General features: G+C 49.3%; 1 protein-coding gene across 1 annotated transcript in view; it reads right to left on the minus strand.

The window, feature by feature from the left end:
- The window catches only part of SORL1 (sortilin related receptor 1), a 212,167-nt gene that overhangs the window by 178,309 nt on the left and 21,270 nt on the right, over nucleotides 1–12,588 (minus strand). Inside the window, exon 3 of the mRNA XM_030886981.2 lies at nucleotides 9,671–9,787. Within this exon, the coding sequence (XP_030742841.1) occupies nucleotides 9,671–9,787 (117 nt within the window). The remainder of the gene's footprint in view (nucleotides 1–9,670; nucleotides 9,788–12,588) is intronic.

A 12,588-nucleotide genomic window follows, 5' to 3' on the forward strand; every position in this document is an offset into this window, starting at 1 on the left:
TCTCAAGTTGAAGCCTTTGCTTGTGTATCACACCCTACATCCAGTCTGCTCATTATTTGAGAAGTAGATACATCTTGGAAGATTGGTTCTTGGACCAGTTTTTACCTGGACACATTTCAAGATGATCCTTGTGCTTGACAATGCACACAGACTCCCACGCGCGCTAGACAACCTGAACGTCAACACTCAGGTCGTATTTTAATCTCCCTGCACATTGTCACTTCTTCAACCAAGGCATCATTATTCGTGAAGGACCATGTCACAAGCAGTCAGGGCTGCCTGTGAGGGGCTAAGAGCTCTGGAGAAACTGTAACATCTATGATGCTATCAGAAGATTGCTGATTCTTGGGGCGAAGTCAAGCACGCAAATATGAAATCAGTATGGAACAAATTGTGCTCACCCACACATGCGTTTCAGGGGCTTACAGCTGAGCACATTGCCACCACGGGGCAAGCTGTAATTGATATTGGGAGTCGATTGCCTGGAAGATTGTGGATAATGATGTCGGCGACTTACTTGACTCCTGGGCTGAAGAGCTAGCCACAGCGAAGCCCTTACGGAGCAAGAGCAGCAGGTACGGCATCTGCGGAAGAGGGCAGGCTAAACCAGCCCAGACACCAGAACAGAGGCTTGTGCTTTGCTGAAGGGAGGTGGCAAAGTTAGAGGAGCAAAATGAGGACACACGGAGGCTCACCACAGTGTTGTTATCGTACAGTTTCCGGGAGGCCCGGCTGCTAAGGGCCACCTATGACAAACAGTGGTAAAGCTCTCCAAAATTAACTAATTCATTCATTCAAATTGTTAAAAAAAGAAAAGTTCTTACAAACCTCGTTTGATGCCTGAACTAACGGAGAAAACCTCACTGCCATGAAGTCGATTCCCACTCACGGGATCACACAAAGCAGGGTGGACAGAGCCGCCTCCGACGTTCCAACGTGTCCAGGTCTTTGCCGGAGTAGATGGTCTCATCTTTCTACTGCAGAGCGGCTGGTGGGCTGGAACCACTGACCACGCGGTTAGCAGCTCAGTGCGTAGCCCACTCCACTATGCCTGCTTTAAGCAACTGGCAGTGAGGGCGTTTTCTTATTCATTTTAATATGATGATGTCTAAGACAGGTCAGTGTATTTAGTGATCTTTCTTAAGTGTTTTACATGCACCACACTCACCGTCATTAAATCGTGCTGACTGAGAGATCATGCAGAACAGGTAGGACTGCCCCTGGGAGTTTCCGAGACTCTAACTCTTTATGGGAGCAGATACCCCCATCTCCCTCCTGAGGAGCGGCTGGTGGCTTTGAACTGCTGTCTTTGCAGCTAGCAGCCCAACATGTAACCACTATGCCGCTAGGACTCCTTTTACACACAGAGACATATAAGACGAATAACTGAGACTAAATAAGAAGGGGATGTATCTGCTCTGACTCATTTACAAACCGGACTTAGTCTGACTTCAGAACGGCTAACCTTATCCTGTACGCCTTCTTTCTCTGGACTTTAAGGAGTTAGTCAGTCGCATCTTTGTCTCCCAGGGTTTTCCTGGGACACAGCAGGTACTCAATAAAGATGTCCGGAATGCACAGAAGCCATTTAAAAAGTCAACAAGCTAAAAACAAAACACAAAAAAACTTCTATCAAATGGATCCTGACTCATAGCAATCCTCTAAGGCGGAGAGGAACTGTCCCTGTGGGGTTCCCGGACTGTCCCCCAGAGGGACAGTGTCCTTTCCCCCCCAGAGGGGCTGCGGCCCCACGTGTCACCACAACACCAGGGCTCCCGGAGTAAAGTCCAGGATGTGTGAACTCAGTGCATAAATGAGCGGCTGAGTGAATAATTATTTCCACTTGAGAGAAAGAAACCGGGCTCAGAGACGTTAATGGCAGCCCAGTGCCACTTTCCCATTCCAAGACCAGCTGTCTGCCACTCTTAAGTGGTTGCCTGCCAGGAAAGTGTTCTCGGTAAATACTCGGGTCTCATTGTCTGTTACAGAGGAGGCCTGTGCCCAGCGAGTACAGGCCTGGCACTGGAAGGAGCTGGGATGGTAGGAGTCTTGGTTGCTTAGTAAAGAACAGAGATTCCCAAGCCTATTTCGTCCATCCCGCACTGGGAAGAAAAACACTCACTACCGAAAAGCTCTTCCTGCCTTCTAAGCTGTCAATCAAACCCATGGCTTTGGGTCTGCTGTTGAACGGAAGTTAAGAGGAAGTAGATGGGGTTTCTCGGGTTTCCTTCCCGGCCAGTAGACTTAGGCACCTACCACCCCGCTGTCTGTCCCTGGGGCCTAGTGTACCAATCAACAGAGGCGGGCATTGCCTGATGCTCAACAGGTCTCATCCGAGCTTCTACAGGAAGAGAACCTAGGAAGAAAGTACTGGTGCCCCATTTGCAAAAATCAGCCAAAGAAGCCTCAGTGGATCACAGCTGTTTGATCCCTGGGCTCTTGGGCACCTGGGGGCGGGCCCAGGCATTTCATTCCTGCGTGCATGGGGCCCGTCTTGGGTCAGGTGACTGGATGGAAGCAGATGACAACAGCGTGTAAGGGTTCATTCTGTTCTAGGGCTATCAAAGCTTGCTCCCCAACTTCCCTGCCTTCTCCAAGCTGAACTACTCCAACATAGCAGAGGGGCCGCAAACGGAGGAAGGCCCTCAGGAGATGACGACCCAGAGGCTGCGGCGGTGAGTTCTCCCAAAGGACAGGTGAGGATGACACAAAGCCAGGCAGTGTTTCCTTCTGTGGCGCATAAGGTCGCTATGGGTCGGAACTGACTCGACGGCACCGAACAGGAACATAACTTTATGTCATCCTCCTAATTCAGATTTCTATGCAATCAATGCATACCCGCCACAAGGCAGGGGCCATGGGGAAGCCTGGCACATGGTGAGTAGGCAGGAAAGGTCTCTGCCAGTGTTCAACCCTGCCGAACAGGCTGACAGGCTCACGTACGGTTTTCATACTGTATCCCATTGGCCCCGCCAGTACACATGTGTGTGTGTTTCTTTAACCCTTTCATTGTGAATGAGGTGAAGGTTTGCAGAGCAGACCATAGTTCACACCCATTCTGGAAGCACTCACCCACTGCACTCCCCTGAGGCACCATCACTTACCCCACTTCCTCCCTGTGTCTCCTCCTTGCCCGACTCTCCAGGCTGCCCATTGGGTTAGGCTGCCCTTTTCAAATGGCTGATGATTCTAACACAGAGTCAAATTGTTACAGACCTGAAAGCCGTGGCCCTAGTCATGAGGGTCCCGCCAGTCTCTAGCCAACCAATAAGCGTGGTTTCTTTTACAGTGTTGAGTTCTGGTCCACCGTACTCTCACACTTCATCCAGGGCCTTCTGATGTGACCCTTTATAGGGCAGTTGGTAGTGGGAACGAGGTACCATCTGGCTCTTCTGGTCGCAGGGTTGTAGAGACTGATGTCTGTGTGGTGCACTAACCCACGGGGCTGTTTCCCTATCTTCTGACGCTCATCATTCTGCTGTGTCTCAGATGGGGGAGACCGATCGATGCATCTTAAATGGCTGCTCATGAGCTTTTAAGACCTGGTCATGACTCACCAAACTAGGACGTGGAACACTGTCTCTAGAAAGGACGTTGTGCCAACTGGCCTTTGGGGTCCTCTGAGACCCCAAGCCCATTGGCTTCTTCGCTCAATGTGTTTAGTTACATCTAAGAGTTTTCGTAACTCTGTCTCCTGTAAGCTCCTAACATTCATGAATAGATTTGCAAAAAGGTAAATGCATATACACAAAAATCCTCCTCCACGCCTATCTCGATTTGCGGGTGGAGTCCCACTCTCTCTCCCACACCTGCTCAGCCTGTCCGTCTATCTAAGAAGCTACTCTAGATTCCCACTCCTGCAGCACTGTGTACAGAACAGCATTTGCCTCTGCTGCCTTAACTCTTGTAAACCTTCCAGTGGACTCTCCTGTATCCATCATGGTCCCACAGATGTGTTTTTCTCGTGGCACACTTTGCTGTTAACTCACAGTCAGTCACTAGGATTTCCAGGAAAACTGAGTACTCACTCAGCATGTTCTTCTACAGGCATTGTCTGCCATTTCCAGACACAAACTTCTGTACCAATTAGTCCTCTCTGACCTCAAAATGACATTACTGTCTAAAAAACAAAAAACTGGAGGGAAGTGTAGCTACTGAACAGCCAAAATTTGACAACTATATAATACTCACCTATAGACATAGGCCTCCAAAGTAGATAAGTTTAAATTCTTTCCATTGTAGATAGGTAGATAGATGAGAGAGAGAAAGAGAGAGAGAGAGAGAGAGAGAGAGAGAGATGATAGACAGGCACATGGGATAGATAGATAGACAGACAGACAGATAGATACACACACACACACACACACAAGGGGGTACCCTGCCCCCAAAAAACCTAGAATTTTTCCCCAAAAAGCTCTGTATTTAAATTTTTTCACAAAACAACCTTATTACCTTCAAAGTACTCCCCATTACACTTAATACATTTGTCAAATCTATGATTCCATTTTGAAAACATTTTCAAACTCATCTGATCGGATGGCTGACAGCACCTCCTTGTTTTTTTGTTACCTCTTCTAAGTTGTCGAGTCGTTGTCCTTTCAGACCCCTCTTCATTCACGGAAACAAAAAGAAGTCGCATAGAGTGAGGTCAGGTGAGTAAGGTGCATGGGGTAAGAGAGGCATGCTATATTTTGCCAAAAACTGGTGTACTGAGACAGCTAAACCAAAACCCCGTCGGTCACAAATCTGGTCTTTTTTGTCGCACACAATCTTTTCAGAATTTCTAAATAGAAAGCTTGATTAACAGTCTGACCTGGTAGAAAGAGCTACAAATGCACTTTAGAGCTGATATTTTCATCCGTCCGGGAAGTTGACAGTCGTCAGAATGAGGTTTGTCATCAATTGACATTTCACCTCTTTTAAAACAAGGAAACCACTCATACACTTGAGTTTTTCCCATAGCACTGTCCTTGTAAGCTGCGTTCAACATCACAGCTTCTGCGGCATTTTTCCCCATCGCAGGAAACAAAGTTTCACAGCCACATGCCGTTCTCTTAAATCAGCCATCACAAAAAAAAAAAAGAAGAAGAAGTTTGAGGAAAACTACTTTTATGAAAAAAATTCACTGTGACCAGAGAGAACCTTCCCAGGTGACGCCACTTGGTGCATAACTCAGAGCAAGTTGCTCCATGCTGGCCTAGCAGGAAAAACGCGTACTAGGAAAGCTCCACTCTGCCCAGCGTGATTCCAGTTGCTTGGGGGGTACCCCCTGGCAGATAGATTATCAACAGGTAGATAGACGGACACGGAGTTTAGGGCAGCCATTAGCATGAGGTCAAAATGGCGACTGAGAGCTAGATAAAAAGGACATGAAACAAAGGGAATGCTCACAAATTCAAGACCGGGGGCAGATCAATCGATCACAGCTACAGGGCAACCACAGACGCAGGAACGGGGCCATGACTGGGACAGGTACATTGTTAGATAAAAGCAGTCAGGGTGAGTCTGATAGGGCATGACTCATGACTATGTGACCCCCAGTACAGTGACCTCCAGAAAGGACATAGCCAGTCAAGCCCCTAGGAGAGAGACTGTTCCTCCCTCAACTGGTTGAGAAGGATGGAGGTAATCTAATCTTCAAGGCACTCTACCTGAGGGCACGATTATCTACATCGTTGCTTAATGATCAGAAATAATTTGGTGGAGGCTTAATCATTTGGGGACCCTACAAATGAATATTAGGCTATCACTGTTATCCATAACCCTTTGCAAAGTGGGGTGCTCACAACTGAAGGTCAAATACACCAGACAGATAGTCAAAGCAGACACAGATCAAGATACAGAGATATATCAGTTGTAACTTAGTGGACAACTAATGTACATCAGATTTGAAAGCAGGGTTTTCAAAAGGTGTATCAGCAGACCATTCTTCCAAAACACTACCTCTGGAGAGATCGGAACCACTAACCTTGCAGTGAGCAGCCAGGCACAGTGGTCATTTGCCTCATAATCATTATAACAAAGAGGAAGAAGAAAGGAGTTAAAACATTCAGACAGGATCTGGCACTGTTGTAAGCACTTTAGTGCAACTAGAGTCCTGTGGGCTTTAGGGTGCATATAAACTTTACACAAACCTACCTGTGGGCACAAATTACCCAGCATGACACTTGTCAAGATGCAGATTCTGTTTCCCAAGGTCTGAGGCAGGACCTGAGATCCTGCATTTCTGAGCAGCTCCCAGAAAATACCCTTGCTATTGATCCAGAGTCTGCACTTTGGGATAGGCGAGAAGACCAGGAGAAGGTAAAGAACCTAGCGTAAGGTCAGATGGATGGTTCAAGAACAGCCAAGCCTAGATTTAAACCCAGGCATTCTGACTTCAGGAGCAGAGCTTGACCAGAGGCCAGCCCCCCACAGGCTGTATGGTGCTCTCCTTTTGTTGGCAAGGACCCTCCAGTCAGTCCTGCAGGGCACAAACCCTGATAACATGCCACTGTGAGAGAGGAGGGGCGGTGCTGCCATTCATGATTCTGAACTTCAGGTGGACACTATCTCTGGACAGACATTAGGCCAGTTTTGAGAGAACTGCGTGCTTTGTAAAATATGTCAGGATAGGGCAGAAGCAAAGATGGTGAGGGGTCCAGATCATTTAGACTGAGCGCATTCACAGTTACACCACCGAGAATCTCACACTGGCAACAGATGCCTCAGCTGGTGATTTGCCTTTCGATTCTTGACGGCGGAACCTTCCAGGATTCCAGCTTCCACACCCAGTCCTTTGTCCATGTTGACTGCACTGGGCCGCAGCCCCTCTAACACACATCTCCTTCTCTGTGCGGCCCTTTCCCTTGGCACTGCTGAGGGGGCCTGAGGAGCATGGCTTCTGGGCAGGTGTGAGAGACGAGCACAGCTAGCCCCTGCCTCGGAGTCCTCGTTGATTTTTGCCTTAGCCCATTCACTTGACAACACCTCATTGTCCTCCACTGGCTCTTTACTGGAGCTTTGCACGTAGAGGGAGGAAACTTCTATCATCCCTATTTACTACTTCTGGGCATTACGTTTCCTTTACGACATAATCCGAACACGTATTTCACACCAGACAAGCTTTCCGCTTCAACTGTTCAACGGATGCTTAGTAAAGCGTGCCCAAAGAGCCAGACGCCGAGTCCACGACTGGATCCTAAGTCAACTCTCCCCGTAGACACGCAGTGTGGCTTCATGCAGGTCACGTGGTATCTCCAGGCTCTCGTTTTTCCAGCAAAACTAAAGCACAATCATTAGGGTCTTTGACCACCGTTACCAGAGAGCAATATGACCTGGGCAAAGAAGTTTTGAAATGTGTAAAAGTCCTAAGGCAGAACTTCTCAACAGAGTGCAAGGGTAAGTCAAAATGGTTGCTATAAAATCACAGAGAGCTTTAGTAGGCAAAAACTCAAAACGGAAGCTAGTATTTCTTGACATCTCCTCCATCTAAGTTTATACACTTCTGAAGGCGGTTTCCATCTCTCCAACCTTCCCCAGAGGATTTTTCCCTCTTCGAATTACACCCCACGTCACAACAGAAGTTCTCGTAGTCTCAAGGGGTTCGGATCATGTTCCTTTTCAATGTTCTTTGAGTTTTTGAAGTCTAGACCTCTATAGGGGCAAAATTAGGGCTGGAGGATGGATGGGGTACAGTTTCCTGGTGAAATTATCACAGGACAGGCCTTGCTACCCACTTAGAATGAATGAGTGAATTGTTGTGTTAGGCAGAGACCACAACTTTCCTAGCCTCTTTCTTAAAATATCTCCACAATAAGCTCCTACGGTTGTCCTGTGTCCTTTGAGAACATCTATGGACTAGCAAGAAACAGGACAGCCTTCTGAGAGGCCCCCCTGGCCTGGAATTTACCTGGCCCGGTCGATCTCTCAGAAGTCATTATTTTTATTGGACCAGCTTTAAGAAAACACCCTACCAAAACTAAGACAAGTGTATTACTGAGAGAACCTGTCTGTAGCTATCCACTGACGACAGCCACATTTTTAAACACTCTTGGTTGGGAACCCACCTGGGGATCCTTTTGGGCTTACCCCAGCAAGTCCCCACTAATCAGTAAGACAGGTGGTATCTAGGGAGTCCTTGATAGAGCAAACAGGAGCTCAGGGGTTGAGGTCTGTGGCCACAGCTATTTGCCAAACCTGATGGCATCCCTCAAGTAGCTCAAACACACCCAACCAGCTGCACAGAGAGCACCCTCGCAGAGGGCAAAGCTGCACTAGAGAGCTGTAAGCACATGCCGAAGGCTGGCATGCAAACGGGCCAGCCAAGTCATCAGACGGCTTCCTCTGGCCGAATGTGCAGGTCCAAGATGGAAGACAGCGTGTTCTCCCACCCAAAGCCCCACCCTCCGTCCTGCCACTCTGGACCCAATCCTCTTCCCCACATGGAGAAGGTCAGGAGCCAGGTCGCAGACTTGGGACCCAAAGGCCAGCTCGTATGTTTTCCTTGGCCCACATAGTGTTTTAAAAAACCACACACTGGCTGCCAACGTTCAGGGCTCAGCAGCGTTCCCTAAAAACATCCAGACATGTGGGATTCTCTGGAGAGATCAGCCGATCAAGACAGCCCTGGGCCCCCATTGCTGCAGGGCAAAGCGAGCTCAAAACTGCTGGGCACGTATCCTCCACAGTGCCCACCTCCTGCTTCCTGCGCCTCCCGGACACCGAGACCAGGCAGCAATCACCACCTTCAAATTAAGTAAAGGTGAAACAGTTCTTCAGCCTGAATCACAATCAAAAGTAAGAAAATGCCATCTGACCCAGGAGACCCACACACATTAAAAAAAGCAAAGGAGGGACCATGTCTCCTCACAAAGCAAAACATGTCAGGAACTTCACGGCCGCGTCCATCCTTCCACAGCCTTGCCTGGCTTCGCACGGCCATTAGGGTTTGTCATCCTCGGCCTGACGAATGTGATTAAAAAAAAATTTTTTTTTGTATTGGTGGCTCGTACAACTCTTATCACAATCCATACGTCTATCCGTTGTGTCAAGCACATTTGTACATTTGTTGCCATCATCGTTTTCAAAGCATTTTCTTTCTACTTGAGCCCTTCGTATCAGCTCCTCATTTTCCCCTCCCTGCCCCTCCCTCATGAACCCTTGATAATTTATAAATCATTATTATTTTTCATGTCTTGCACTGTCCAAAGTCTCCCTTTACCCCCTTGTCTGTTGTCCATCCTCCTGAGAGGGGATTATAGGTCTGAAAAGATTTTTTTTTTTAAACCCAAGTATGGAAATCAAGACTATGCGAAAGCCAAGATTCCACAACTCACTCACCTGGCACAGGTTAGGAGAAATCGTCGCATGAGAAACCCTATTAAATTCCATCCGGCACTGCTCTGTCCAGGAATGCACCTCTGGCATTTGGCTGAGGAAATACAATGCTCCAGACCCTTCCCTATCACGTCACAGGCGTAATCAATCTCACCTGGCACAGACCTGTCTGCAACCCTGACAGCGCCCCCTGTGCTCAGCAAACAAGGGCTGCATTCTTTGCTCAATGCGTTCCGACTGTGTAATTCATCCGGGCCGCTCTCCATGAACCCACTGTTGCCCCTGGCGTGATCATCCATCCCGGCAGATCAGAAAAGGGCGTGTTAATGGCCAGGGCCACGCAAATACTTACGTCACTGCTCTGGGGCCTCGCCAATGCCAGGCTGTCCCGAGCTAAGGCCACGATGACGTTGCTCTTCTCTCCGGCCCAGTGCACCACCATCTGATTGTGGGAATCATTCAGACTAACCTGCAAGAGATGAAACCAACACAGGAATGCAGAACTGTGAGTGTGGGCCACAAGTCTCCAGGGGATCACCACTCGTTCACCTTTCTCACTCGGAAATGGCTCAGACTTTTAGATCTGAAGGGTGGGCCCTGGATGGCCTAGCCCTTCTCCCCTCTCCCCCAGCCGAGAAGAGCCCCCCTGACTCAACTTCCCTAGGGAGAAATACTAGTTCCCCACACTTCTAAACATGATTGAATCACCAAAAATCTTCTTTGCAGGGTCTGCTTGGTTTGCTACGCCCTGGTGGCATATCGTTAATGCGTTGGGCTGCTAATCAGAAGGTCAGCAGTTGGAGGTCAACAGTTGTTCCAATGGAGAGAGATGAGGCTTTCTACTCCCTCCAAGAGTTACAGTCTTGGAAGCCCCCGGCGGCAGTTCTACCTGGTCCCCTGGGCTCTCTGTGAATCAGCATCAAATCAAAGGCAGTGAGTTTTGGTCATTCGCTGCTTACTTCTGCCCAAAGCCCGCCGTCTCGGGGCACCCTCATGCTTGTTTCATGGGTGTGACACACACATTTAAGGTTTTAAACCAAAGTAATGAAGCATCACCCTCATTCTAAAGCACAAAGCACGGTCCAGAAAGACCACGTGCTCTTCAAACCTGTTCTAATTGGATGCTTTCTTGGGCCCCAAATGTTGATCACCCTTGGCCCCTAATGAGCAAGAGGAAGGCAGCACTGTACCGTCTTCTCTGTTTCCGAAATGTCTCAAATAAGGAAACCTTTTGCAGGGCTCAACAGAAATTCCCTTTTAAAGGTTGCTGCTAACAGTTAACTCCCAGACTTTTAGATTTCACAGGTCAGAAAAATCAAAATTTTACTTAAAAAAACATTTTCCAAGACACGAGGAAGGCCAGCAGAGGGTTGGTTGACAATATCTACGCTGCCACAGTAAGGACATTGGCAGGGACCACTCACCCTGCCAGAGCTTGACTCGTTTCTTCTGCAAACCTGCCTCCTTCTCCGGGACCACCCAGCCGGATCCACTCCCCAGGCTGCCTTGCACGGAGGGCTGATCCTGGGCCTGAGCAGCAGTTCATGGCAATCGATCCTGGTATCATGCCAATACCAGTCCTGGCCCCATTCAGATCCCACACGCCGTCCTGTTTCCTGTCCTGGTCCACAGGCCCAGAGAGAACCGAGCCTCGAGATGGAAGACCGGCCTCCGCTAACGAGCAACACTCACTTCCTGAGGCTGGGAGATCTACTTCTATTGGGTTCAGCCACGGAGCTTCTGGGACGCAACTACTAAATAGCTCAACCTACGTCCACGGACTTTTAGTTGGTGTCAACTCACAGCGACCCAACAGAGCGGAGTAGAATTACACCAGAATGTTCCCAAAGCTGTCCCCAAACCAATCTTTGCAGCTTGATGCGAGCAGACTGCCGCTGTCGCTGCTGAGGGTGAACTGCGCGCAGCCCTGCACTTAGATGAGTGGTCCACCACTGCGCCAGCAGGACTGCTTGCATTTTGTGGAGGTGGTTGTGGGGGTTCAGTGCCATGGAGTCAGCTCGGATCCATACCAACCCTTTGCATGAGGAGCCCTGGTGTGTGGTGGTTACGCGTTGGGCTTCCATCTGCGTGGTCAGAAGTGGGAAACCACCAGCAGGGCTGGCTTTCTGTCCTCGTTCACAGTCACAGACTCGGAAACCCACAGGGGGTGGTTCTGAGTCAGCGTGGACTCCGCGGCAGTGAGAGCTGGGTGGCACACACAGTTAACGCACAGGGCTGCTGACCGAAGGGTTGCAAGTTTGAGTCCACCCTGAGGCACCGCAGAAGAAACACTCGGAGATCTACTTCCAAACACCTGCAGGTCCCTTATTAACTGATAATCACCCTCAACAATCACGGCCACTTTTCAAAGGGCTATGTCAACACCTAACACAGAGGACAGATATAATCCTACCATAGGAGAGAGTGCTTGATGTCAACTAAACGGTGCTTCGGGAAATGTTCACTGCATGACTAGCAAGACCCCAACGTTTCCTTCTCCCTGTGAGGATCTCGAAGTGCTGACCATCCTTTCGAAATCTCGGAGCCAGCCCCCTCCAGAGTCCAGGGTGAGTGCCCTCTCTGGCAGAGCAAGGTCTGATTGAAGACGATTCCATCGGCCTCCTCAAACCACAGCGACCTCGGTACAGGAAGATCAAGCTGCAGAGGCTCCCATCAGCACTGGCACATTCCAGCCCCGTGGTCCATGTCCACGTCCACTCGCACCTCTTGGACAGATACAAGTGCAAGCCTAGGCTCACCTGCTCACGTACTGTCCACCTCATCATGATTGGGCAGCAGAAAATCTGCCCCTTCTTCCCATTCCTCCCCCAGCCCGCCCTAACTGTCCCCACCCACTCTCAGATGACACTGGGGAAAAGGGAAACTGCTACACCAAGCACTTGGCAGCCAGAATGACAAAGGAGCTAATCCGTAAACTGTTGTGCTCTGAGTCTCAAGCACCTGCATCTAATTTGATGCAGGACACCCAAATCTTTGGGGAAAACGCCGTTTTTGAAAATAAGACCTCTTTAACGAAAAAAAGACCCTTGGTAGTTTTCGGGGAAGATAAGGCCAAGCAAGCATGGTGATGATTTGCTAACTCAGCGAGTTACAGAGAGGCAGCAGCTAAGGGCTCTTCCCCAGCCCCAGGAGCCCTCAGCCAGCCTCCTCTGCTCCGCTCCCCTGCCGGCCAAGGCCTCCTGGGAAGAGTCGGCAAACACATCCGGATCAAAAGCCCACCAGGAGGGATGCCCTGGGGGCTGGGCACAC

This window comes from Echinops telfairi, unplaced genomic scaffold (assembly GCF_000313985.2).
Source record: "Echinops telfairi isolate 266 unplaced genomic scaffold, ASM31398v2 ScPeMD7_5167;HRSCAF=5991, whole genome shotgun sequence".
NCBI lineage: Eukaryota > Metazoa > Chordata > Mammalia > Afrosoricida > Tenrecidae > Echinops > Echinops telfairi.